The sequence below is a fragment of the Chrysemys picta genome, chromosome 4, assembly GCF_011386835.1.
Source record: "Chrysemys picta bellii isolate R12L10 chromosome 4, ASM1138683v2, whole genome shotgun sequence".
Lineage (NCBI taxonomy): Eukaryota > Metazoa > Chordata > Testudines > Emydidae > Chrysemys > Chrysemys picta.
The window spans coordinates 3,619,083-3,646,434 of NC_088794.1; the positions used below are offsets into that span (position 1 = coordinate 3,619,083).

Sequence of the window (27,352 nt, forward strand, 5' to 3'; positions counted from 1 at the left end):
GGTTTTTTTTCCACTCAGCTAGCTTTCTCTCACCTTGGCTGGTCCACAGTTGAACAGGAATCCCCTCCTGGCTATCAAAGCATGCCCATCTCCTCTCCTCTCCTCCCCATCTCTGCCCTCCTTCTGTGTGATGGGATCCCTGGGGTGCAGTCTGGGACTGTGGGACCGCTGTGGCCCCTTAACTCTCCAGCCTGGGCTGTCTCTCACAAGGCTTTGCCAGTGCCAAGCAGCAAACCCCTCCAGGGCTGTGATCACTCAGCCACTAGCATGGTGAGCCCCCACACTCAGCTGCATTGCATGAATGCTCCCAGACCCACTCATGAATCACACAGAGAAAGGCACCAGCCAAATCCCCCAAGCTCCCAGTCTTGCACCTCAGGAATATATCTTCCTCAATGGAAAGTGGATAGACACCAGCCTTTGTAAACCTGAGCAGGTTTACCAAACACTTCAGGCAAACTCCCTGGTAAAGATGAACAGTAAAACACGTTTATTGACTACAAAAGAGAGATTTTAGGTGATTATAAGTGACAGGCAAAAAATCAGAGTTAGTTACCAAAATAAACTAAAATGTAAGTACGCAGTCTAAACTCTCAACCCTATTAGACTGGTCAACATCTAGACTAAGCCGTTTTTTCTCACCCCACTGGATATTGCAGTTCATAGTACACAGGTTTCATCCTTGAAACCTGGGACAATCTCTTTTTGTTGGAGTCTTCGGTCTTCTGAGTGTCCTCATTCCTTGCAGCATAGGTGGGGGGCAGGAAAAAGGCAAAGGGTGGGGCCCCCGTGTTCAGTTTTATACCCTCAGTCCATTTGCTTGGAGAACACAAGTCCAGGCATGTCTGGTGGGCATTTCTGAGTCCCCAGGCAAGATTGAGCAATTCCCCTGGTGTGGCCTTATGAAGGCGAGTCATTGCATTGTCGCTCCCTTGCTGGACAATGGCTGTTGACGGTTGTTCGACACCTGCCCGGGCGTTGGTTCTCCCCCTGGTGATTGTGTTTGGGGAGTTAGTATCTGGGCGATTCCCCAGTTCACAGCATATTTTCGTGACAATCCTCCAACACAATTCTCATAACTTCATATGCATTAATGATGCATTTGGATGGAAGAGTGGGTTTCAGCAGATCCTAACCTTTCCCATGACAGCTTACAAGGCCTGCTTTGTAGGCAATATCACAATTATATACAAATGATGAATCTGGGGGTTACAGGGCCCTCCCCTAGGGTGTAGCGTGTCACATCCTGCTTCTGTGATCCTTCCCTCCCATCCCAACACCTGGTTTCTTTGTTCCTCCATGGTCAATATTTTGCTTCCCACTCCCTGCAGAAGAGTCAGAGAGGTAGATCTTGGAAGTCTCAGAGGACAACATTTCCAAGGTGTGTCCGCCTGAATGGGTGACCATTTAAGGTCGAACGAGTGACCATTGTTCCTAGCCTTGCTGACCCAGCCCTCCCCGGTCAAGAAATGGTGGATTCCACATGAAGGCTCCACAGCCCAACAATTTCATAATACCGACTTTACACGATCAGCTGGAATTCCCGAGCTGGATGGGGCAAATCCCCAAATCGTCACTGGAGTGATGCCAAGAGAAGGGCGACAGGGTCCGAAAAACAGGGTGGAAAATGACACTTAAACCTAAACCCCACTATAAACTCAACCACAACTCCCATGATACCCTTAACCTTAACACCATAATAACCTTAACCCCAAGCCCCATGCTATCCTTCACCTTAACCCCACGATACTCTTAACCCCATGATACCCTTAACCCTAACTCCATGATAACCTTTACCCCACGATAACCACATCACTGACCTAGGTGCTATCTTTGTCACTCTCTTCTGAGCACACTCAGTTGGCAATAACATAGGGAAGCGAAAATCACCATTCAGTGACCTGGGCCATCACATGTTTTCGTTTGGTTTTCCAGGATTCCCATACTAGGGTGCCATCAGGCAGAGCAGAATGAAAGCGGTCACAACCTGTTCAGCACGTTGAATTTAACAACACTTATTTCCTTGCTTGAATGATCAGGAAATCAGTCTCCATTATTCTCTATAGATGCAGGGAGGGGCACACAGGTGTCCATAAAAACCTGCCCCACCACTTGCATTCCCCAGTTGGGCTTTGGTCGGAGCAGTGGAGGCAGCTGCATGCAGCCAAGACAGGCCTGGGGAAGGCTGAACCATGGGGCATCTCCGCTCCCCACTGGCCCTAGCACTGCTGGTGATGACCCTGTTGCAGGGTGAGTGTGGGGTGGGGATGTAGGGACCAGCCCCTAACTCCTGGGGGGAGGGGAGCGAGATACGGGTTGTGGGAGAGGGAATTGAGCTAGTGAATAACAGGGGGATCCAACCCCTTGGCCCTTCATAGATCCCCCGGCCCATCCAATCTGGATTGGTGCATTCAGTCCTGAGCTGCCCCACTCCGATCAATGGGGAGTATTGATTCTTGCACCTGCTGGTGGTAAGTCAAATAGAAACACTGCTGAGAATTGTGGCTGGCGCTGAGGATGGCAGGGCTGCTCTGGGGCAATGGGCGGAGCTTGGGAATTATGGGTGGAGCTACTGGCACTCATTCTCCTGCACACAGCTTCTGAGGTCCCAGCAATTCCTGTGAATAAAGCCCCCCACCCCCACGACACATATTGATATCTTTCCCGTCTCTTTCTTCATTCCCTAGGTGCTCAGGGGAGTTGGAATCAGACAGGTAAGACACCCACCACAGAACTCCAGCCTTCCCTGCCCTGGACATATGCCATGAGAATGAGGCTGGGAGCCAGGACTCCTGGGTTCTAACCCCAGGTGTGGGAGGAGAGTGGCATCTAGTGGGTTAGAGCAGGGCAGGATCTTTGAGTCAGGACACCTTGTTGTTTGCTCATCCCATGTCAATGCTTTTCTCCTCCAGGGTGCGGCCAGCTCAGAATCTCTGGCCGGATTGTGGGGGGAGGGGACGCCCCAAGGGGCCGGTGGCCGTGGCAGGTCAGCATCCAGTACAATAGACACCACTTTTGCGGCGGGTCCCTCGTCTCAGCCCAGTGGGTTGTGTCAGCTGCTCACTGCTTCCAATTGTGAGTAACTGGGGCGGGAAGGGACCGGTGCTGCACAGACAGGCACCCTGCCTGGATCTATGCCAGGCAAACCATCCCTGGATGGCATCACTGTGAGGCTGTTCCCCAGCTGCCCCACCCCAGAGGTGGCTGCATCTCAGAATCGGGTGGACCATCCCTGTGCAGCATCGTGGGTAGTTTTCCCCCAGCTGCCCTGCCCGAGAGGTGGCCGCCTCTCATCGTCAGGTGTTCCCTCTGTGTTCCCTGGACCCAACTGCATTTTTGCCCATGTTTGCAATCCAGTTTCCCCCACTGATCGTTGCTTTCCCTCTGCTCCCCAGGGCTTTCCCCCAGTCTGCCTATCGTGTGAACCTTGGGGAGCACCAGCTGTTCAACCCCTCCCCAAGCCGGCTTTCATCCCCTGTGCGCCAGATCATCGTCCACCCCAATTACAACAGGGGGACCCATTCAGCCGACATTGCCCTAGTGCAGCTCACGGAGCCAGTGCGATACACCAATGAAATCCTCCCCGTCTGCTTGCCGGGCCCTTCCGACTCCTTCCCTGGCAACCACACGTGCTGGGTCACCGGTTGGGGGAGAATAGCCTCTGAGAGTAAGACCATCCCCCGGGGGAGATGCTATCACTCCACTCCTCAAGCCCCGTGCTCCTGGAGCCCTGTGATTCCTGTTGCATCTTGAAATAATCCCCGCCCAGCTCTCTGCTGCCCCCTGCCAGCTGGCTACCGCCGATTGGCTGTATCCCTCAGAGTCATCTGTGAGACAGCTAATCTATTGATCTCAGGTGGGAACCTTGTGTTTTAGATACAGATGGTCCCTGATTTGAATCCTGCAGTGGAACCCCCCCTCTAGGGGCAGCACGGCACAGACTGGGTCCTATGGGGATTGGTGCGGCTCTGGAAGCTGGGTGGAGGTGGGGAATGGATGCATGGAGGTGACGGGAATGGGACATGGGGAGGGGATGGAGTGGAGGATGGCTAGAGGGGAGGAGAGTGGGTGGGGGAGATAGATGGGGATAGGAAATTGTCAGGCACGGGGGTGGGTTGCAGGAGGTGATGGATCTAGTACCCTGGTTCTCTCCCCCCCCACAGTCTCTCTCCCGCCCCCCAAGGCGCTGCAGGAGGTTCAGGTCCAGCTGATCGACACTGCAGCCTGCAACACCCTCTACAACATCAACCCAGCCCCGAACATCGGCAGGGATCCCGTCAAACCCGATATGATCTGTGCCGGCTACGCTGAAGGGCAGAGGGACTCCTGCCAGGTGAGAGAGGGCTCTGGGTCGGCGGGATGCACAAGAGCCCCAGCGTGGCTCCTGTTGCCATCTAGGGCCTGCAGTGAGTAGAACGGCTGCTGCAGCCACAGAGCTCTGGACCCAGCTCCCTTCGAGTTGGCAGGTGGAGTCACAGCGCCATGCCTAGGCCCCAGCTCCTGGAGTCCTGTGATTAGGGCAGAGCCCCAGCTTTTATTTTTTATTAAAGTAATAGTAGAACCTTTGTGGTTGGGTAGAAAAGAGGGACAATGTGACTAGCGGGTAACTGAGGCCTGCCTGAGTCTGCAGAGAGCCTAAGCCAGTCGCTCTGAGATGGGAAAATATTCTATGCATCAATATGTAGGGTGTTAACTCCCAGCCCCACTGCTCTGGGGAGCCCTGCCAGTGGTCTCTGTGTAGGGCAGGAGAGGAAGAACACAGCCACCCCAGCACCTGTGAACGTAGTGGGGGATATCACCTCTACCACCAATGCCTCCTTCAGGGAAAGCGTGTGGGAAAAGCATACCATGTTCCTTTCACTTCTCAGGTTGGTGTGGACAAAATATATGGGGATAGAGGCATAGGGTGGCCCATATGCCTATAGCCCTAAGGGGCTGGATTGTGGATGCTTTGGAATGGGGACAAGGGGGAAGGCCCTCACTAATCCCAATTTCTCTGCTCCTCTAGGGTGACTCTGGGGGGCCGCTGGCCTGTGACCACAATGGGACCTGGTTCCTGATGGGGATTGTGAGTTGGGGGGATGGCTGTGGCCAGCCCAATCGTCCCAGTGTCTATGTCCGGACAGTGGCCTATGGTGAATGGATATGGGGGCACGTGGTCTCCGGGGGCCAAGCCACCACCATGGAGAACAGCACCTCTGGAATAAATGGTGCCAGATCCTCCTTCAGCACCTACACGCTTCTCTTCACTACTCTCTTGATGTCACTGTGACCCCCCTTCCATCGGGATGCCCCCCCATCCCTCCCTCCTCCATTCACCCAGCAGTGAAACCCTCCACTGTCTTGGGGCAGTGTGAGATGGAGATGGGAGAGGATCTGAGACCTATCAGCAATGCCTGAGTCTGCAGAGAGCCTGACCCAATTGCAGTGAGAAGGGAGAGCTGCCCTGAGTGTGACTGAGAGCAATGCTACCTGAGTCTGCAGAGAGCCTGAGCTGATTGCTTGGAGAGGAGGGGCACTGCTCCAAGCACCTCTATGGGGCAGCGCTTGGACATGCAGAACAAGGATGTTTGGGACTGGCTCGCTGGGAGATGGGCGGTCTAGGTGGGGCAGGGTTTATAGGTAGCCCCTCCTACAGCTCCACAGTGGCCCCTGTGTGTAACTGCATATATGGATGCTGCACCCCCATCACATGTGGTCAAAAATAAAATGGTTTTGCATCAAACTCTGCTCCCAGGTTCCCGGCTGGGTTCAATGGGCCCCTGAGGAACGCCTATTGTGTCTGCGAGAGCTTCCGCCTGGGCCAGTCCCTGCCCCGTCTGTTCCACTGGGGGAGTCATCAGTGTCACAACCCTTCCAGCCTCAGCTTCCACAGCGACGTTCTCAGACTCGGGGGGCTGCCAAGCTGAAATCCTGCCCTCCCCCCGATGTGCCCTCAAATGGTCCTTTGGGTAGCTTTGGGGTTAGTCCTGGGACCCAACTCTATCCTATGCACCACTTTGTTTACTCAGGTCAGTGCTGTGGAGGCCCCCACCCCCAAGGTTTATCCAACTTTGAGCTCTCACCCTTCCTTCCCCTAGCATTGTGGGACCCGAACAGGCCCCACTTCTAACAGTTTCCCCACGTGACCTTACAGAGAACCAGAGAGTCGTGGGGCTGGAAGGGACCTCGAGAGGCCACTTAGTGCAGCCTCTTGTGCAGAAGCAGGACCAAGTAAATCTAGACCGGCCCTGACAGGGGTGCGTCCAACTTGCTCTTAAAAGCCTCCAGTGATGGGGATCCCACAACCTCCCTGGGAAGCCTGATCCGGAGCTGAACGACCCTGAGAGTTAGATCCACCCTGATGGTGGATCCCTAGAATCTCACCAACTGGTTGAAACACTTTGGATTCAAATCTCCACCCATGGTCTGTGCATAACTCACCTGGGAGCCCGGACCTGGTGAAGGATTCATTCCCTGGGACCCCGGCTACTGTCCCAACCTCTGGATTTCCTCGGGGGCAGTTTGTGAAGGTGTCCATAGCGACCAGCCAACGTTTGCTGCTAGATTCTGTCTCAGGCAAAGCCTAAACCACGTCAGGTGCAACACGCCCCATCAGTGCCCCAACAAGTTACCACCGCATCCTAGCTCTGTCTGTCCTAGGGGAGATCTTTTTCACAAGCAGCATCACATCTCCTGCCTTCGTTTTCTACAGCCACCCAACGGAAATTTGCCCTTCGCTTGGCTAAGGTTTTTGCAACCCTGACGTGTCCAGTCATGTTAAGATCATGACATGCACTGAAAAAGGATCCCCTGAAAAGGGTTATCTGGTGCAAGCAGTTGATCCCTGAACTCATCACCCGCTGGCTCTTCACTTCTATCGCTAGATGGCAGCAGAGAGCTCCCCCCACACACACACTTCAGGAGAAGGGATGAAAGATTTCGGGGACACTTGTTATCAGCTGTGAGCTGTTTCGGCAGGGGAAAGAAATCCCACAGAGTGCAAAATGTGTTGATGATCAATGTTACCTCCATTTTATGAAAGAAAAAGCACCACGGAGCTCTGGGACACCCCTCCCAAAGCTGGGGACAGAACCCAGGAGTCCTGGCTCCCTACCCCCCCTACTCTAACCCCCTCCCCTCCCAAAGCTAGAAATAGAACCCAGGAGTCCTGGCTCCCTATCCCCCTACTCTAACCCACTCCCCTCCCAAAGCTAGAAATAGAACCCAGGAGTCCTGGCTCCCTATCCCCCTACTCTAACCCACTCCCCTCCCAAAGCTAGAAATAGAACCCAGGAGTCCTGGCTCCCTATCTCCCTACTCTAACCCCCTCCCCTCCCAAAGCTATTAATAGAACCCAGGAGTCCTGGCTCCCTATCCCCCTACTCTAACCCACTCCCCTCCCAAAGCTAGAAATAGAACCCAGGAGTCCTGGCTCCCTACCCCCCTACTCTAACCCACTCCCCTCCCAAAGCTAGAAATAGAACCCAGGAGTCCTGGCTCCCTATCCCCCTACTCTAACCCACTCCCCTCCCAAAGCTAGAAATAGAACCCAGGAGTCCTGGCTCCCTATCCCCCTACTCTAACCCCCTCCCCTCCCAAAGCTGGGGACAGAACCCAGGAGTCCTGGCTCCCTACCCCCCCTACTCTAACCCACTCCCCTCCCAAAGCTAGAAATAGAACCCAGGAGTCCTGGCTTCCAGCCCACCAGACTTTCCTCTTCTCCCGGAGTGCCTGAGAGAACCCAGTGGCTATTAACAGCCTCCCCTCGGGCTCCGCCCCTCCCACGCCTGGGAGCCCGTCTCCTGCGGGGTCCGAGCCGGCTGCGGGCAGGAGGACAGAGAAACCAGCCGAAGTTTTACTCTCCTTTCTGCCGGAGACAATTCCGCTTAGACAGAGCGAGCTGGGGGCAGGTAACAAAGGGGGGGGGGGAACTACCATCCCCCCCCCCGGGAGGGGGGGCAGGATCTCCCCCTCCAGTCTATTCCCCCCCAGGGACAGATTTGTCCCCCCCAGGTTCCCCCCCCCCTTAGATGTCTGTGACTCTCTCTAGACGGGATGCTTTGGTCCCTCTTCGCTTGTAACATGCACCAGCCCCAGCAGCCAGGCCAGCTGGGAGCACCGCCCCCCCACCCCCTGGGCCAGCCCCACGTGGGCCCTGGGTCGGGACAGCCCAGTTTAGCCTGTAGCTGGAAGATGGGGGTGATTTGGGCCGGACCCCGGCTGGGTGAGTCGCTGGGTGAGAACAGCCGGACAATGGACCGGACCGACTCCCAGGATGCCTTGGGAGGGTCTGGAGGCTCCTTCACTGGAGGGTGTCAGAACGAGGCTGCGTAACCATCTGTCCTGGGTGGTTCAGACACAACAAATCCTGCATCTCGGCAGGGGTGGGACTAGATGACCCTTGGGGTCCCCCCAACGCTGTGGCTCTCTGCTGAGAAGCCCCCTGCACTTCTGATCCGGGCCCTTGTCTCGCCTCCCCTCCACCACGAGGACCAAGATTTGCAGTCGAATCCGCAGCAGAATGTTTACACCCGTTTCCCCATTTTGGCCCCCGGGTGGTTTATCTGATGTCCGAGCTGTTTCCCTTTGGAGGAGAACTCGGCACTATGAACCCGGCCTGCTCCTTGCTGCAATCCCCTTTCTGTGATCTCTGGGATGCCGCCCGGGTCATGTCCGACAAGTCAGACTTCACTGCGCATACACACAAGCACCATGTACACACCCGCCCACCCCCTGAAATATTCCCATCAGTAACAGTTGAAATGTGCAGCCAGCCGCAGTGAGGAAAAAGGCCGCTTGACAACCTGTTAGACTTTGCTTTAAGGCTCCTGACTTTGTGTCGTTTAACAAGGGATGCTGACAAGTTGTGTTCTAAAGCTTTCGCGTTCAATTCATTTCAATGTAATGAAATAATTATTGTCTGACCCCCCCCCCCCCATTGTCAGACCCACCTCATCATTTTCCACAGCTGTGAACATTTAAATCAATACATTTTTTTAAAATGCTCAAACTCCAAACTCACACAAAGGGGCACCTGGGGGACCTCGCCGAGGCCGCACCTGGGCTGTGTTCAGCCAAAGGATTAAAGCACATGGGGCCTGGTATACTGAGATCAGAGGCCCCGACTTTCCAAGGTGCTGGGGGGTCGAGCTGGCTCTGCCCCAAACCCTCCACCCAGTTCCCAGCAAGAGAACAGTGCTGGGTCACGGGCTGGGGCCTCATCGGATGGGGCTGTGGAGGTGAGGGGGGATGGGAATGTGATGGATCTAATGGGTGATTGGGAGGGGCTGGCATTCAGCCCCTATCCCAAGGGGTGGCTAATGCCCCCAGAGTCTGAGAGCCCTTCCCCGGAGCTCTGAACACACAGGGCTGTGTAGCCACAAGAGGGAAACCGCGCGCGCACACACACACACACACATACACACACAGAGTCGCAATCCCCTCCAGCAGGGGGCAGCACTGCACACACACACATACACACACACACACATACACACACACACACTGCCTTGATCCCCTCCAGCAGTGCACACACACACTGCCCCAGTCCTCTTCAGCAGGGGGCCGCACTACACACACACACACACACACACACACACACACACACACAAAGACTTTCCCCTGACTGTGAAATTTATGTGCACTGTGAGTTGCAGCCCCAGAAGGCAATGTTGCTCACACGCTCGGCCAGTCCGTTTGACTGGGAGAGATTTTCCCCAGCCCGTCCCCGTCCTTTCCAGCTCCCCCATCCTCTCAGTGGCTCCATCCCCAGCTCTCTCATTCCAGATATGCTTCCGCCGCCCCGGACACTTCAGGAGTTGCGGGTTCCTCTCATCAACTCGTCAACCTGCAGAGAACACTTTCGGGACTGCAAACGTCGGATCCAAGATGACATGCTGTGTGCTGGGTCTGAAGTCAATCGCGATAGCTGCAAGGGGGGCTATTTGGCTTAGGGGGCAGCACTGGGGCTGCTTGAAATTATCTGGCACGTTGTTCTGTTTGCAAATATTGGCCCTTCCTCCTCCGCTCTCAAAAAAGGCCCACATGGGTCATGTTTTAATTTGATCTTCCTCCACGTCTCATTGATGGAGAAAGCAGCTCTCCAAGCAGCAGTGCATTCTGGGAATCTCACAAGTCACCACAGAATGGGGGGAAACTCTCTGAGCTCTGGCCCCACCGAACTGAGAGCGTTAAACTTAACCTGAGCTTAATGCCAGAGAAAACAAATCTAACAAGGGCGGTAGCTCTGCCCCGGCACTGCAGCAGGACATGGCATGGGAGAGGAATGGGTTTTATCCCCAGCTCTGGGAGGGGAATGGGGTCTTGTGGGTTAGAGCAGGGGGGGCTGGGAGCCAGGACTCCTGGGTTCTGCCCCGGGCTCTGGGAGGGGAGTGGGGGCTGGTGGGTTAGAGCAGGGGGGGCTGGGAGCCAGGACTCCTGGGTTCTCTCCCCAGCTCCTGGAGGGGAGTGGGGTCTGGTGGGTTAGCGCAGGGGTGGCTGGGAGTCCGGACTCCTGGGTTCTATCTCTGCATCTGGTAGAGGAAAAACAGGAGCCTCTTTGTGGGAAGGCAGCCTCTCTGACCATAATGTCCCTCTCTCAGCCCAGGGTGACTCTGGGGGGCCTCTGGTCTGTCCAAGGAATGGCAACTTCCTCTTGGCTGGGATCGTCAGCTGGGGGATTAAGTGCACAGTCTCCACACCCGTCCCACCAGGGGTGTACGTCCGGGTCCCAGTCTATGTCAACTGGATCCAGAATGTCACGGGTGACGCTGGCCTCTCGATCGTCTCTCCTGCTGTACCCAGTGCCAGTACTACCCCACTGGGGTCCCTCAGCAATGGCTTAGTCTGCTCATGCCTAGTGCCGGCTCTGGCTGTACTGGTCCTTGCTGGGCTCCTGCTGACGGCCCTGTGACCTGCCCCATTGGGGCTCCCACCCGTGCCAACCCCCCGGCCCAGATAACATGGGAGCAGAACCCCCCCTCCTAAGCATGAGCGGCAGAGAGAGCAGAGCTGGCAGCCCCCCGCCAGCCGGGGTGTGTATAGACCCCCCTTAGCACTGGGTGTGGGCCCCACTTTGCTGGGGTCTGCGGGACGCAGCTGGGAGAGGCTGGTGGATGGAAGCACAGGGGTGCTACAGGGATGGGGTGGGGAGGGGAGGGGGGTTTCATCCAGCCTTTCCTGCAGCTCTGCAGCGCCCCCCGGGGTGACTGGGAAGCCGACGGGGAAGGGCCCCACAGCCACTCTGATCTCGGGACTTGTGCTCTGAAAATCGTCAATAAATCGGCGTTGCAAATTCTGACTCCTCCCAGCAGCAACCGCGACCTATCCCGCAGCAGCTGGTGCCGCCTGCAACTAGGGCCAGTCCTGCCACGGCAACAGCCTCCCCTGGGCTCCGCGGCTTGGTATTAGCTGTGGGATGGCAGAGTGCGGGCACTGCCCATCACGCCGGGTGCTGCACAGACTCCCTCGACCAAGATTGGGGACCTCGTTGTGTCAGGTGCTGTACAGACACTGACCAAGATCAGGGCCCCTGGGCACAGACCTCCTCCCCGATCAAAACCTGGGTCCCCATCGTGCCAGGCCCAGCACTGACTCCTGAGAAAGTGGGAATTTTCTGAAATATTTTTATGGTCTCTAGCTGTGCCTCAGTTTCCCCTGAATGCCACATTGTTACCCCGTGTGTGGGAAAGGGCTGTTTGCTCTCAGGGCAGGCTAGAGACACCCCCCTGGCCTGTGCTGGGAAATTCGGTCTGTATCACTATGTCACTCAAGGGTGTGAAAAATCCACATACACCCCCGGGCAAGTTAAACTGACCTAATCCCGGGTGTCGCCAGCTCTAGGTCAGTGGGTGAATTCTCCCTTCGCCCCAGCTACGGCCTCTCGGGGAGGTGGATTAACTACGCTGATGAGAGACCCCCCTGCAGCATTTCAAGTGTAGCCAAGCCCCGAGGCAGGACTGTCGCCTCGCTGCTGGGCTGGGGCACTGGAATAGGACTGGCCACAGAGCCGCCCTTAGGATTTATGGGGCCCTATGTGGTATTATTGAACTGGTGCCCCTAGCCCCGACTTGCTCTTAGCAACACAAACAGAAGCTGACCGGATTGGAAAACTTGCCACGTGCACTTTATTAAAATCAGTTTCATTGTGCTGCATTCACCCCTAACCCTGCACTTCCCTCCCACCTGCGCCCCCAAACCCAGCCCTGCGCTGCAAGTGTGCCCTCTACACTGCCCCCTTGCCCAATACGCCCCACCCCCTTATACCCAGCAACCCCCATGCCCAGTGGCCCCTCACCCAGAGATCTCCACTACAGATCCCTATGCCAAGCAATCTTCCCCCCAGCCCCTCCGCACTGCCCAGCGCCCTCTCACAGCCCCCCACTGCCCAGTGCCCGTCACAGCCCCCGCACTGCCCAGCGATCTCCCCACCACAGACCCCCCCAACTGCTCAGCGCCCCTGTCACAGCCCCCCCAACTGCCCAGCACCCCATATTCCTGAGGAAATTCAGCGCCAAAAAATTAAATTCTGTGCACAATATTCTAAAATTCTGCAAATTTTGTCAATAAATAAAGGTGGGGGCTCCAGCGTGGCAGTGGCAAGCATTGGCCACTGGCTGCATGGAGGTGGGAGATCACCCTGCAGCCTCCCCTCTCCTCCCCTCCTGGGATAGGGCCTTGGCAGTGAGATACCTCTGCTCGGTGGGCCTGTCAAAAGGCCACTGGGAAGCGTTTTACATGAGGGCTGGGATGTCAGCCATGACCCCAAATCCATTTGAATGACAAAAAAGAAATAGCTGATACCAATGGTGGAGTCCAGCCCCCATCCAGGCCCTGGCCTGCCACTGCTCTGGGCCATCAACCCCAAATGGCCTTTTGTTCTCTCTAGAATAGAGCATCTCCCGCTAATCCTGACAAGTAAAGAGGTTCTTGAGATGTGCAGTTTAATAAGAAAATAATTAGATTCAGGCACCAGGCTTTTTTTCTGCCTGATTGACACCCCTGGTTGCCACGCACGGCTCAGTGGGATTGTACTGGGTATAACTCAGCGCGCAGTTTCAACAGTGCTTCAGCAGTGGGGCTGGAGCCATAACCAGCCCAGTCTCATTTGAACAGTGGCTCTTGGTTTGGATTATTTAAGGCCATTTTCAAAGGTCTTTCCCACAGGGGAGGAAGAAGGTGCTGCGTTCTCGAAGGGACCTTTCGAATCCCACTCAACTCTGCACTGCTTAGACCTCTCCCTCCTTTAACATGCTGCCAGCTTGAGAGACGGCCCGGGAGCTACTTGGATCCACAGGGAAAAAAATCACGTCCCTTTTCCCTAAATAAAAGTTTTCAGCTACTCCAGCCTTGTCAAGTGCGAGTCCATCTTCCTCCCCAGCTAAGAGGTGGCTCCCTCCCTTGCATTCTGCAGCCTGATTGCTGCTTTCCTGCTCCAGGTCCATCCCCCTCCTCCGACTGTTTGAGTGTCAGTTTCCTCCTGTTGACACTGGAATATTGTGAATGGGCAGGAAAAGCAAACGCCACCTGCTTTTATTTTCCTTTAACTTTCCCTCCTCCCCAGCCTGGTTGTGTGTGTGCCTCTCCCTCCTCCCAGCCCGCTCTGCGGCTGATCCCTGCTGGGGAAGGGAGGAGAGGAACGGGGGATCCTTGGCATCTGGGCTTAAACTTCAGCGAAGAGAGAGGTGGAGTGAAAAGGAAAGTAGGAGAGAGATTGCAGGGAGTTTGCCGGGGCAGGGCATGTGGGCAGAAGAGGGGAGAGGGGCAGGTATAGTGGGGAGCTGCTTGGAACAACTGCTCTCCCCTGGGTCTCCTCCCCTCCGCCGTGAGGCCCAGAGGTTCGCAGCCGAATCGGCAGCAGGATGTTTCTGGCTTGTTTCCTCACGTTGGCCCCGGGTGGTTTCTCTGAGGTCCGAGCTGTTTCCCTTCGGAGGAGAAATTGGGGCTAGGAGCCAGGCCTGCGCTTTGCTGCAATTGTCTTTCTGTGATCTCTGGGAGGCCGCCCGGGGCCATATCCAAAAGTCCAGACACAGACACGTCGATTCTCAAGCCAGACAGGACCATTGTGATCACCTTGCCGACGCGGCTTAGCTGAGATCTGGTCCTGGCCGGGCCGTTCCCGTGGGGAGGAGAAATCAGTGCTGTGACTTGGGCCTGCCCTGTGAGACCATCCCCAATCGGGTGGCCACCTGCCCAGGTTTTCCCGGGAGGTAGCCGCGTTTTCCTGGAGGTAGCTGGGCCGGGCCCTCTGTCCAGTGCCCATGGCCGGCTGGGGTGGAGACTATGGGAGGAGGTATGGGAACAGTGGACGAGGCGTGCACTGCAGCCCTATTTCTGTTCCCTGCACAGGTGCTGAGGAGAATTGAGACCAGCCAGGGAAAGACTCGGGGCTCCTGGGTTCCGTCCCTGGTTCTGGGAGGGGAGTGGGGTCTAGTGGTTAGAGCAGGGGGAGATGTCAGCCTTGCCCCATGTTAACATGGCTCCCCCGGTTTGTGCAGTGCAAAAATGGAGTCCACAGCTGCACAAAATCCCTCAGCTGAGCCCAATGGGTGGTGTCAGCCGCTCACTGCTTTGATGGGTGAGTAACCCAAGTGGGGGGCCCCAGGTTGCCCGTACTTGACTGGTGTTGAGATCTGTCTGTGGCCTCAGCCCCCTCACTGACTTCCTGCTCTTGGTCAACCCAGCTGCATGGTGCCGCGCAGCCGTTCCCCTGCTGCCCATGTGACGAAGCAGGGTTTTTTTTCAATGGTTTGTATGCAGAGGGAATAGGACTCAGTTTCCCTATGAAAGGTGCCTCCTTACTGCCTCCTGCCTTCCACCCAGGGTGGGAGGTGCACTCTGCAGATGCACCTCTGAACTCTGGGGCTGCACTGTCCAAGGACAGCAACTGGGAGTGGGGTGCGGAGACGGGACGGGGGATACGTCTGTGCTGACAGACATTGAGCCGGGGTTGGGATTCACAGCCAGTGGATTCGAGGGGCTCCTGGATGCTAAGTGGGGGCACTCAGGCTACACCCATGGCATGTCCAACGGGACCATCCCTCACTCCGTGGTCATATTTGCTACTCGATTGGAGAAATCGAATGATAGAACCTATAATCCGTTTGGGGTCCCGGCCCTGCCTTTTTGACAGTCTGCCCTGAGTCTGGCACTCATGGCTGTGAACCACTCCAGGCAGCGTGACAGGTTTCCCTCACCGGTTTTCCTTCTTCCCAGCCGTGGCTGGCTTTCCCTCAGTCAGGACCTACCACAGAAGCACAAGGGGCTGGTTTCCCTTGTCTGCCTAAGGGAAAGATCTTTGCCTAAGTAGGTTTCTCATCTATATTCATTTCCAGAGCCTTCAAACCCCCACCCCCCACCCCACCCCACCCCACCCCTTGGTTGAAGGACCCATCTTTCTCAGCGTGCAAGGGCTCTGTTCCCTTCTCTGTGAGTGTAGTGATGGAGGCCAAAATGGCTTCTCTCTTGGCTGATATCTCCCAAAGTTTGACGAGCTTGTTTCAAGAGGCACGACGGCCCCAGGCTTTTCTTCCTTCCTGGGGGCTTCCCGTCCCCCTGTGTGTAAATGGGGCTTCCATTGTTTTGATTCTGCCAGGCTTAATTTATATAGGAGACAGGTACATAACCGCCTCCCCCCACATGTGGGAGGGAAACTTTCTCCCAGTTTAGCCACAGACTTTAAAGCATAGTATCATTAAATATCCATATTTCTTAGATAGTGTTTAGACATACATTTCAAAATGATATTAAGCACCAGGGGGTCATTAGCTTTCAGAAAAGACTTCTCTCCATACCCTCTTCTAATGCAGCGGATTGTACCCAATCCGTTAACTGAGTTGATTATCACACAAGGTTCAGACCAATAAATCTTTGAAATGGATCCTTCAGAAAAGTAAAACTCAGACGGAGCATCTCTCTCCTGCTGGGTATAAACACCAGGCTGTCTTCTCCCCACTTGTCAGTGTGAGCTTTGCCTCCACCCTTGTTAGTTTGACAGGTCTGTGTGCTGCTTTTGGGTAAACTGAGGTAAATACACAGTCCTTCCCTTAGGAACAATCTGTTTAACAACTCCCCCTAATACACCTGGTATGAACATACTTTAGGTACCATCCAGCATATGTCCATAATTCTTAGCACCCATCGCATACGTACTTCACACAAGGATATGATTACATAGTTATTAGTTCTCAAATGATATCTCATAAGGGGTATTTTGCACAAAGATTATCACAATAGTGTGTAGGGTGTGAATACCCAGGCCTAGTGTCACAGGTGAGATGGTCTATGTGCACAAAGGGCGAGGGAGTGCTGGTGTGGGATGGGGACCCAATCTAAGAGGGGTCACAGGGTCAGCCACAGAAGCACAGTGAGGGGAAGGACCCTGTGGATGATGACGACAGAGGAATGGGCACTGTTTGGAGATAATTTCACCACCGTGAAAGTCACACCAGGCACATTCTTTTGTATCCACTCATTGTGGGCATTTGGGCGGTTGTAGACCCCAGGGTAACCGGCGGCAACATTGGTTACCCCGTTCACTGTCGTCGTCAGTAACCAGCTCACAATCCCACCAAGGTACCAGGTCCCGTTCTCCTGACACACCAGGGGTCCCCCGCCATCACCCTAGAGACAGGGAAAGAAACAGGGTTTGAGGGTGGAGTCCAGCCTCCAGCATCCACAAGATCAGCGGTGGATTCTCTCCATCTCTCAATAATTTCACATCCCCACTAGCTGCCTTTATGGGAGATGCTTTACCCAGACCCAAACCTTGGGGCTCAGTGAAGGGGTAACTGGGTGCAGTTGTGGGCTGGGTTATACAGTAGGTCGACTGAACGGGCTGATGGACCCCACTGACTTTATACTCTATGGCTCATCCTCAAGCCAAGAGGTGCCCTGTCTAAACTCTGGGGAATGAACTCAGGGCTCAGGCCCCCCATCCAGGCCCACTGTTTGGTGGGTCCCCCCGACACACAACACCGAGTCATCAGGGACAATGGGCCAAGAGCAGTGATGGCCCTTATCTCATTTGGGATCTGTGCTGCATCCGGCCCAAAGGGAGGTCTCCAGATCTCAGTCAGGGAATCTCACCGGAGCAAAGCCTTTATAGCCTTTCATGTCCCCGGCACACAACATGTCGTCTTTGATGGGGCTGTAACCCGCCGGCTTTTTTAATGCTTTACGGTAGTGACTGTTGCAGGCCGTGGAGTCTACGGTGAGCACCTCGACCTCCTGCAGCGTCGCCGATAGGGAAGAACTCACTGGAATGAAAGGCCCGAGGGCGGAGTGACTCAGGGGGAAGGAGTGGAAGGCACGTAAAAAGCGGTCACATTAAAGATCCATACAAAGTTCCCAGCTCTGGTAGGGGAACAGCATCCAGTGTGTTAGAACAAGGCAGCTGGGAGCCAGGGCTCCTGGGTTCTATCCCCACCATTGGAAGGGGAGTGGGGGCCTAATGCAAACTTTTGCTTTCTGAGCGCCCCCCCTCACCCCATGTTATAAAAACTCCACAGCCCAGTTGTGCCACAACAACTGTTTTCCTGCCTGTAAAAGCCAGGGCCGGCTTTAGAGGGTAGCAAGCGGGGACGTTGCCTGGGGCCCCACGCCACAGGGGGCCCTGGGAAGCTAATTTGATCAGGCTTTGGCTTCAGCCCCTGGTGATGCAGGGGGTTGCTCCGCTCAGTTTTGCAGGCCCAAACTGATTCAGAAGCCTAGGTCTTATTATAGATACTTGGGGACAGATTGTCAAAGGGGTTTGGGCACCTATTGGGAACGGGAAGGTGCCCAGTGGGGTATTGAAAAGCTCCGAGGCACCTACAGCAGCTGGCACTTCGGAATCTAAGTCTAACAGAGTGTCAACGCCACTTAACCTGCACAGCGACGTTTGAATACCCCCGTAGGAGCCCGTCTGCACCGTTAGGCGCTTAAACCCCTTTGGCAGTCAGGTCTGTAGGGTGCGTTTGAAAATGTTGAGCTTTGTCTACACAGTTTGCCCTGGTTTGGTTCCATGGGTTTAAATCTCTGCGCAGATACTGCTCAGTTCCAGGTCAGGGCTACACACATGGCCGTGAGGATACAGCTAGGTGTGTGATTTGATAATGCTGGGTGACAGCTGATGGGCCGCCTCTGACACTGCTTCCTGTTGGTCTAGAGCAGGCATCGGTAAATATACGGGTGCCAACTACACCAATAGGAGTGGTTTGAAACCCGTATCAGGGCACATGCATGCGTACACACATACACGCTTACCCACCCCCCAGATATGAACATCCATTCCTTGTGCCAGGAATTGAATCCCCCATGCAGCCACTAGATGGCGACATTGCTCAAATACACACCTGCACACCAGACTGAAGCCAAACCATCTTTGTGTAGACCCCGGGAATGGCTAATTTAAGTTTAGATGAAACCTGCTCGGAAATGAGATAAGGCAACATGGGCTGACACAAGTTTAAAGTAAAATAAGAGACTCCATACAGCCTGAGGTACTGCAATAACTAGATTTCATCTGAACATCACACCTAAAAAGGGGCGTAACTGTGTGTATAACTATAGCGTTGCAGTTACGCCAGTGTCTAACTGTAAAACGGTGCCTGCAGAAATGCAAGTGATTATAACCAGGCTTGGCAGAACTGAAATCTTATTTTTTTAAGTCATTTTGATAGATAATATCAATGCTGAGTTTTAAGATTTTTGTTTCGATTTAGATTTTCACAGTTGTGCAAAATTCCGGGTTTTAAGCTAAGTTCTGCAGTTTCATGGACATTGGCCAAACCGGACAGTCTCTATGCAAAAGAATAAATGGACACAAATCAAACATCAAGAATTGTAACGTTCAAAAACCAGTAGGAGAACACTTCAATCTCCCTGGACACTCAATAACAGACTTAAAAATGGCCATTCTTCAACAAAAAACCTTCAAAACCAGACTTCAATGCGAAACTGCAGAACTGGAATTAATTTGCAAGTTTGACACCATCAAATTAGGCCTGAATAAAGACTGGGAGTGGCTGGGTCACTACAAAAAGTGATTTTCCCTCTGTTGATACTCACCCCTTCTTGTCAACTGTTGGGAATGGGCTACATCTACCTTGATTGAATTGGCCTCATTAGCATTGACCCCCCACTTCGTAAGGCAACTCCCATCTTTTCATGTGCTGTGTATTTATACCTCTCTACTGTATTTTTCTCTCCGTGCATCTGATGAAGTGGGTTCTAGCCCACGAAAGCTTATGCCCAAATACATTTGTTAGTCTCTAAGGTGCCACAAGGACTCCTCGTTGGTTTTGTGTAATTGTCTAATTGGACCTGTTTAAGGTATAACTGTGGCAATATAGCTGCACCTTTATAACTATATGACTGTTTAACCATATAACTGTGTCTGTATAATCATATACGGTATAACTGTACCTATATCATTAGATAGAACTGTGACCACATAACAATATAATTGTATAACTGTACAACTGTACCTGCAAAACCATGTAACTGTTCAATCATATAACTGTAAAACAATAGAACCATGCCTGTATAACAACATCACTCCGTAACCATACAGCTGTGGCTGTATAACCATGAGCCTAAGAATTGCCGTACTGGGTCAGACCAATGGTCCATCTATCCGACAATGGCCGGTGCCAGATGCTTCAGAGGGAATGAACAGAACAGAGCAATTTTGAGTGATCCATGCCCTGTTGTCCAGTCCCACTGTCTTGCAGTCAGAGGTTTAGGGACACCCAGAGCATGGGGTTGCATCCCTGACCATCTTGGCTAATAGCCACAGATGGACCTATCCTCCATGAACTTATCTAATTATTTTTGGAACCCAGTTATACTTTTGGACTGCACAACATCCTCTGGCAATGAGTTCCATAGATTGACTATGTGTTGTATGACTAAATACTTCCTTATGTTTGTTTTAAACCTTCTGCCTGTTAATTGAATAGGTTCTTGTGTTATGTGAAGGGGTGAATAACACTTCCTTATTCATTTTCTCCACACCAGTCATGATTTTATAGAGCTGTATCGCATCCCACCATGTAACTGTGTAACAATGGCTGCATATCCATCTAACTGTAATGGTGCCCGAATAATACTTAGTCGTGCCATGAGTGCAGGGGACTGGACTAGATGACCCCTCGAGGTCCCTTCCAGTCCTACAATTCAATGATTCTATAAATGTATAACTCTCAGTTCATCTGTGCACATATGAATCTGCAATCACCCCGCCCGTAACCTTCACCCACTTCTGGGTTCTTCCCCTGCCCTTCCCCTCTCTAACAGCTACAAGTCTTACTTACCTTGTGGTAAACGTTTTCCCCAGCCAGTCACCCAACAGGACTTCCCAGCTGGCACACGGACGGAGGCATCAAGCAGACACACGGGGCTGATGGTGGCTGTGAGCGAAATCGGATTCTCCAGCTCCACCAGCGCGATGTCAGCCTGGGCTGTGTCACTGTCATAACTGGGATGGAGGATGATCCGCTTCACCGCTGAGAATGTCTGGTTGCGGGTCTGATCGAAAATGCGTGTTTCACCCAGCTGCACCCGATACACTGAATTGATCACAGGCCTGGATGCAGGAAAACATTGTTGTGGAACTGCCGCATAGTGATACCACAGGGGGATGGCTTGTGTGGTGCTGAAATGCAGCCATCTCTGGGGAAGGGCAGCTGGGAAACAGCCACACATTACGCCACATGGGGATGGCTTGCCCAGTGCTGAGATTCAGTGATCTTTGGGGTGGAGCGCCTGGGGAACAGTCACACAGCGATGATGTGCAACAGGAAGCCAGTGAAAAGGGAAAGGGAATTTTTCCAGAGCAGCTGCAGTCACTGTCTCTGCCCTGCCTGGGGTACTCACGTCCTGAAGCACTGAGCTGCTGACACCACCCAGCTCTCAGAGATGAGTGTACCGCCGCAGATGTGGGAGCCAGACATCTGCACGCTGACCTGCCAGGGCCAGGCCCCGTCCTTGGCATTTTGGCCATTCAAGATGCGCCCTGAGACCAACGGCTTGCCACAGCCTGGGGAAGAAAAGAGGGAAACTGCATTATCCCTGGGCAAGGGAGCTAAAGTGGGGAGAGTATAAATTATTATAAGTGTTACCTGTCTATAAGAGTGCAACTGTTCCCCTCCCAGAGCCTGGGATAGAACCAGGAGTTTTGGTTCCCAGCCATACTCTGGTTCCACATATCCAGGGCAGGGAACACTGGTGTTTTACTCTGAGCACCTTACCTGTGTCATTCCAACTCCCACGTGCACTGTGACACGTTTCAGGGTGACCCGCACTGTCTGGATTGCACCATTACCCCCTGCTCCCAATGGGGGGAGAGGGGGTGAGGAGGGGAGCCTTGCCAGTGCCTACCCGGGCAACTCTCCCAGTCACTAGCTTCTGGCATCCCAGGTGCTCTGTAAGCCCTGCTCTATCCCTCTGCAGGAGGCAATTCACACACCCAACTCCATTACACTCCAGTGCCCAGTCCCATCTCTGCCCACCTGCAATGAGCACCGATCTGCTGCCTCCGTGGAAACAGCGTTCCCCAGCACCCTGCTTCCCCTCAGTTCAACCCTCTCCTTAGCACCCACCACTTGGACGTGTCTATAGCAAAACCAAGCCAAAGTTGATTTAACAGAGAATCAAAATAAAGCCAAGGAACAGGATGTGGAAACATGAAGCTATAAGAAAAACATAAAACACAGTCTACAGCCTGTACCTGTTAGCAAAGTACTGTCCTGTCCACTAAGGTGTTTCTCACCCCACGCTTAGTTCTTCCAGCCCTTGTCCAGCCCATAAAGTTGGGACCCCCCTCCTGTAATGGGTAACCACATGGACCATCTTCTTCTCTTATCCAGACACAAGCTACTGCCTCTTAGCCCGGGGTGTGGGGGGCTCTTCCGAGCACTCTCTGGGGGGTCATTTGTCTTTGTGAATCTCCAGCCTGCATCTCGTCCAGACAGTAAACAGAGGCTGTCTCCACGGGCGTCCAGTTTTCAGACGCCCCATCAGATTTGGAACCCAGCGTCCTACATGACCAAGCTATAAATTAATTCCCCACACAAACAGCTCGCAATAACCACAGCAATCAACTCAATCGCAGAGACCCAATGTGCCCCTTTCATTGTACGTGGTCGGGTACAGATATAACACCCCTGCCAGCATGCGGCTGGGTGAGTTTGGGCGTGTCTGTATCACAAGCACTTAGGGCGTGAAGAAAGAGCATTCTTATTATGGGGTTGAGACTGCCATGGAGATTAGGTTAAGGGTTATCATGGGTATAGGGTTATCATCAGGGCTAGGGCTCAGGGGGTATAAAGGGGGACGAGAAATTGAAAAAGAGAAACCTGCATCCCACTGAAATCACAAGGCTAATTCGGAGAGGCAGAAAAATCTGGATTCCCTTGCAATTCCTGGGCATAGCCCCAGGGCAATTAAAGATCAAAATATTCTTTACATAGGTCCATTAAGTTAATAAAAGCCATCTTGGTAGAACTTTAACTCATCCTGTCTTCATTCTGCCACTGTGTGAGAAAGAAAGAAAGAAAGAAACCCCGCATTTCAACTCAGACCCTCACCCCCATGATAACCCTCATGCTATAATGCCCTGACCTCATTATATCCTTAACAATATAATAACTTTAACCCCCGTCCCTAACCCCAATGACACCATCTTATCCCTCCTGCTCTAACCCACTAGACCCCACTTCCCTCCCACAGCTGGGATAGGACCAAGTATTCCTGGCTCCCAGCCTCATTCTCATTCCACATGCCCAGGCTAGGTGAGACTGGCATTTTGCTGTGTGTCTTACCTGTTTGATTCTGACTGCCCTGGGCACCTAGGGAGTGAAGAAAGAGAAGGGAAAGATATTAGGATGTCAGGGGTGCCATTGTTGGGGTCTGGCATGATGTGCCTGGGGGGATGGGTGCCAGTAGCTTCACACACTCTCCTGAAACAGCCCTGGTAGCCTTAGCAACAGTTAAAAATCTTAGAAGAGTCACTATTCAGCTTGCCATCTGTAGGTTCCAGAGTTAACAACCCCCATTGATCTGAAAGGGGTGGCTCAGGAGTGAATGTAGAACTAGGGGCTAGATGGGGAGGGGCATCTATGAAGGGTGAAGGGGTTGGATCCCCCTGTTATTCACTAGCCCAATTCTCTTTCCTGTAAGCCCATCTCTCTCTCCCCACCCCCCAGGGAGGCAGGGTCCAGTCTTCCATCTCCACTCCACCCCACACTCACCCTGCACCAGGCTCGAAGCCAGCAGTGCCGTGGCCAGGAGGGAGCAGAGATGCCCCAGGATCCAGCCTCTCCTGGTCCGGTCTTGGCCAAACCCAGCTGCCTCCATCGCTCCGACCAAAGACAAGCTGGGGATTGAACTCACCTGGGCAGGTTTTTATAGACACCAGCTCCTGCCTCTGCCCTCCCCACATCTACAGAGAACAGATGTGACCGGTCCCACAATGAGCCACTCAAGGAAACACTCAAGGAAATTCAGCACACAAACAGGGTGTGACCCTTATCATTCTGCTGTCTGGAATTGTCCCACACATAAAAGTACAATGGCCAAGGTTAATATGGGGTGATTTTCACTTCTGTGTATCCAGGGCCGGCTCCAGGCACCAGCTTCTCAAGCAGGTGCTTGGGGCGGCCGCTCCGGAGAGGGCGGTATTCGGGTCCAGGTATTCGGCGGCAATTTGGCGGATGGTCCCTCACTCCGCCTGGGAGCGAAGGACCTCCCGCCGAATTGCCGCAGCAGATCGCGATCGCGGCTTTTTTTAGATCGCGATCGCGGCTTTTGTTTGTTTGTTTTGGTTTTGGCTGCTTGGGGCGGCCAAAACCCTGGAGCCGGCCCTGTGTGTATCATTAGCAAGTGATTTTGCCAAGAGGGTCATAGATGCTAATGTGAGAAGGCACCACTGTAATAATCTAGTTTGACCCCTGGTATAACACAGGCCAGAGAATTGATGCAAAAATTGTCAGTGATGGAAAATACACCCCAATCTTTGGTTAATTGTTCCACTGGTTATTTACTCTCACTGTGAAAAAATTACACCTTATTTCCAGTCCGAATTTGTCTAGCTTCAGCATCCAGCCATTGGATTCTGTTAGACCTTTCTGTGCTAGACAGAAGAGCCCATTATTAAATATTTGTTTCCCATGGTATTTCCAGACTGGGATCAAGTCACTCCTGAACCATCTCTTTCTTAAGCTACAAAGATTGAACTCTTTGAGTATCGCTTTAAGGCAGGTTGTCCAATCCTTTAATCATTCCCAAGGCTCTTCTCCGACCCCTCTCCAATTTATCAACATCCTTTCTGACTGGTGGACGTAAGGGCTGGACACAGGATTCCAGCAGCGGTCGCACCAGTGCCAAATATTGAGGTAAATAAAGTCTCTGCTCCTACTTCGGATTCTGCCTTTTATGCCCCCCAGGATTGCATTAGCTCTTTGGGTCACAGGGGATAATTTTATGTTTTCTTCCAGCTCATTGATCAAAAACATTAAATTAGGGTTACCATTCGTCCGGATTTACCCGGACATGTCCTCCTTTTTGTGCTAAAAATAGCGTCCGGGGGGAATTTGTAAATCACTCAAAATGTCCGGGATTCCCCCCCCAGACAGAGCAGAGCGAGCGGCTGGGAGGGCTGCAGGAAAGTCCCGGGCTGGACTCCGGAGCAGCTGTAGAGGAGCTCCGCCTCCCTACCCCCCCTCCCTGCATTCTGAGCCGGCAGCTCCTCCTCCCCTGCAGCCCAGTGTCCCGGTCCGGCAGCACTGTGCAGGGGCAGCGACCGGGTTGTGTGTTGCGCTGGGGAGCTTAGCCACGTGTCCGGCTCGCACAGAGCCCAACACCCTGGTCTGAGCAGCAGGGTAAGGGGGCGAGGGGGCAGGAGAAGGGGCAGGGAGGTTCTGGAGGGGGCAGTCAAGAAACGGGGGGGGGTCGGGAGTTCGGGGGGGGGCTTTTTGGGGGGAGTGGAGAAAGTTTTGGGCAGTCAGGGTACAGGTAGGGGGTAGGGTCCTGGGGGGCAGTTGGGGGGGGTCTTAGGAGGGGACAGTTAGGGGACAAGGAGCGGGGGGGGTGGGGGGCTGGGAGTTCTGGGGGGGAGCTGTCAGGGGGCAGGAGTGGGGAGAGGGATCGGAGCAGTCAGGGGTCAGGGAGCAGAGGGGTTTAGATGGGTTGGGAGTTCTGGGGGGGGCTGTCAGGGGGTGGGGAGTGGTTGGATGGGGCGTGGGAGTCCCAGGGGTCTGTCTGGGGGTGGGGGTGTGGATAAGGGTTGGGGCAGTCAGGGGACAAGAGGCAGGGAGGCTTAGATAGGGGGTGGAGTCCTGGGGGGCAGTTAGGGGCAGGGGTCCCAGGAGGGGGCAGTCAGGGGACAAGGAACGGGGGGAGGGTTGGGGGTTCTGGGGGGGCGGGAAGTGGGAGGGGCAGGGGCGGGGCTAGGGCGGGGCTCCTCCCATCCTCTTTTTTGCTTGCTGAAATATGGTAACCCTAATTTAATGTGGACCATGATCATTTTATATCGCCCTAGTTTTTTTAACCATAATAGCGCGTGGTGCCAATTGATACGCCTTGCAGGAGTTTGCAGATATTATGTTAACTGTATTACCTTTGAAACTTGGAATCTCATCAAAAAAGTTAGAGAGACGAGGTGGTGGAGGGAATATCTTTTATTGCACCAGCTTCTGCTGGGGAGAGAGACAAGCTTTCCAACTGACACAGAGCTCTTCTTCAGGTCTGGGAAACTTTATCAAAGTGTCACTGCTAAATACCGGGCTGAACCGTTTAGTATAAGTAGTTAACACGTATTTCGAGGGGCCATTCAAGGTAAAGAGGTTCGTGAACACCCCTCCAGTCACAGGGAGGAAAGGGAGAGTAATCACCTGAGGGGGGTGGTGGGATACAGATTGTTGTAATAAGCCCTAAATTCAGTCTCTCTGTTCAGTCCGTGATTTTTAGGGCCTAGCAAAGTTATGATTTTAAGACTCTGGATTTATGGCTCATTACAACAATCTGTAACCCACTAACAACCCCCCCTCACTCCATACCCCCTCCTTACCTTCCAATGACTGAACCAGTCTTAACAGGCCTCTTCACCTTGAAATATGTGTTAACTAATTATGTTAAACAAACTGTTCCACCTTGTATTTAGCAGTGACACTCTGAGGTAGTTTCCCAGATAGCATGACCAGATGTCCCAATTTTATAGGGACAGTCCCGATTTTTGGGTCTATTTCTGATATCGGCTCCTATTACGCCCCACCCCAGTCCCCTATTTTTCACATTTGCTGTCTGGTCACCCTGTTCCCAGACCTGTGTATGCTTAAAAGTTTGTCTCTCTCACCTACAGATGTTGGTCCAAGAAAACACATTAACTCTCCCACCTTGCCTCTCTAATATCCTATGACCAACATAGCTACAACAACGCTGCATTCAAACGAAGACATCGTTAGTTTGACAGAATCTGTTTTCCATAAGCCCATGTTGATTTGCATTAATTCTATTACTCTCCTTTAGTACTTGATTAATCAAGTTCCATATCAGCCACTCCATGATCTTGCCCAGGTTGAGGTCAGGCTGACAGGCCTATACTTACCTGCATCATCCCACTTACCCTGTTTAAAATTAGCACCACCTGAGCTGTCTTCCAGGCTTTTGGAACTTCCCCAGTGCTCCAAGACTTATTAAAAAGCAGCATTAATGGTCCAGCAAGGTCCTCCGCCAGCTCTTTTAAAACTCTTGGACGCAAGTTATCTGGACCTGCTGATTTTAAAGTGTCTGACTTTTGTAGTTTCTGTTTAGCATTCCTCAGAGACACTAGAGGAATGGAAAGAGTGTTATGATTCCCATAGCATGAGACAGAGGCCTGGGCTACACTAGCAGGGGGGTTTGAATTAAGGTATGCAACTTCAGCTACGCTATTCACGTAGCTGAAGTGTCTTAGTTCGACTTACCTGGCTGTCCTCACGGCAGCGAGTCGACCGCCGCGGTTCCCCCCGTCGACGCCGCTTACTCCTCCTGCCGAGGTGGAGTACGGGCGTCGATTACCGGATCGATTTATCGTGTCCAGACGAGACATGATAAATCAATCCCCGATACATCGAACACTACCCGCTGATCTGGCGGGTAGTGCAGACGTATCCTATATCATCTGTTTCCCCCCCCAAATACAGAACGGAAATATTTATGGACTATTTCAGGCTATTCTGCAGTATGATTGATAATTCTACCGTTTTTATCTAGTAATGGGCCAACACCATGGTCAGGATTCTTTTTGTTCCGAATACATTTTAAAAACTCCTTATTGTCCTTAACTCTGGTGGGCATAGATTTCTTCTTATGCCCCTACGCTTCCCTTATCAATTTTCCACAATTCCTAACT

General features: G+C 53.2%; 2 protein-coding genes across 2 annotated transcripts in view; one reads left to right on the plus strand and one right to left on the minus strand.

Moving 5' to 3' along the window:
- The window catches only part of LOC101946103 (prostasin-like), a 65,327-nt gene extending 59,602 nt beyond the window's left edge, over positions 1-5,725 (plus strand). Inside the window, exons 7-12 of the mRNA XM_065590977.1 lie at positions 749-753; positions 2,040-2,250; positions 2,688-2,714; positions 3,396-3,667; positions 4,164-4,333; positions 5,009-5,725. Coding sequence (XP_065447049.1) covers positions 749-753; positions 2,040-2,250; positions 2,688-2,714; positions 3,396-3,667; positions 4,164-4,333; positions 5,009-5,272 — 949 coding nt within the window. The 3' untranslated portion in view covers positions 5,273-5,725. The remainder of the gene's footprint in view (positions 1-748; positions 754-2,039; positions 2,251-2,687; positions 2,715-3,395; positions 3,668-4,163; positions 4,334-5,008) is intronic.
- A 9,914-nt stretch (positions 5,726-15,639) lies between these two features.
- On the minus strand, positions 15,640-23,404 carry LOC122172589 (serine protease 27-like). The gene is made up of 6 exons (XM_065590978.1): positions 23,356-23,404; positions 22,785-22,811; positions 20,839-21,001; positions 20,277-20,548; positions 17,068-17,237; positions 15,640-16,602 (listed from the first exon to the last, which is right to left on the minus strand). The coding sequence occupies exons 1-6, from the start codon at positions 23,402-23,404 to the stop codon at positions 16,321-16,323; spliced, it is 963 nt and encodes a 320-aa protein (XP_065447050.1). The 3' UTR covers positions 15,640-16,320.
- Positions 23,405-27,352: the final 3,948 nt, after the last annotated feature.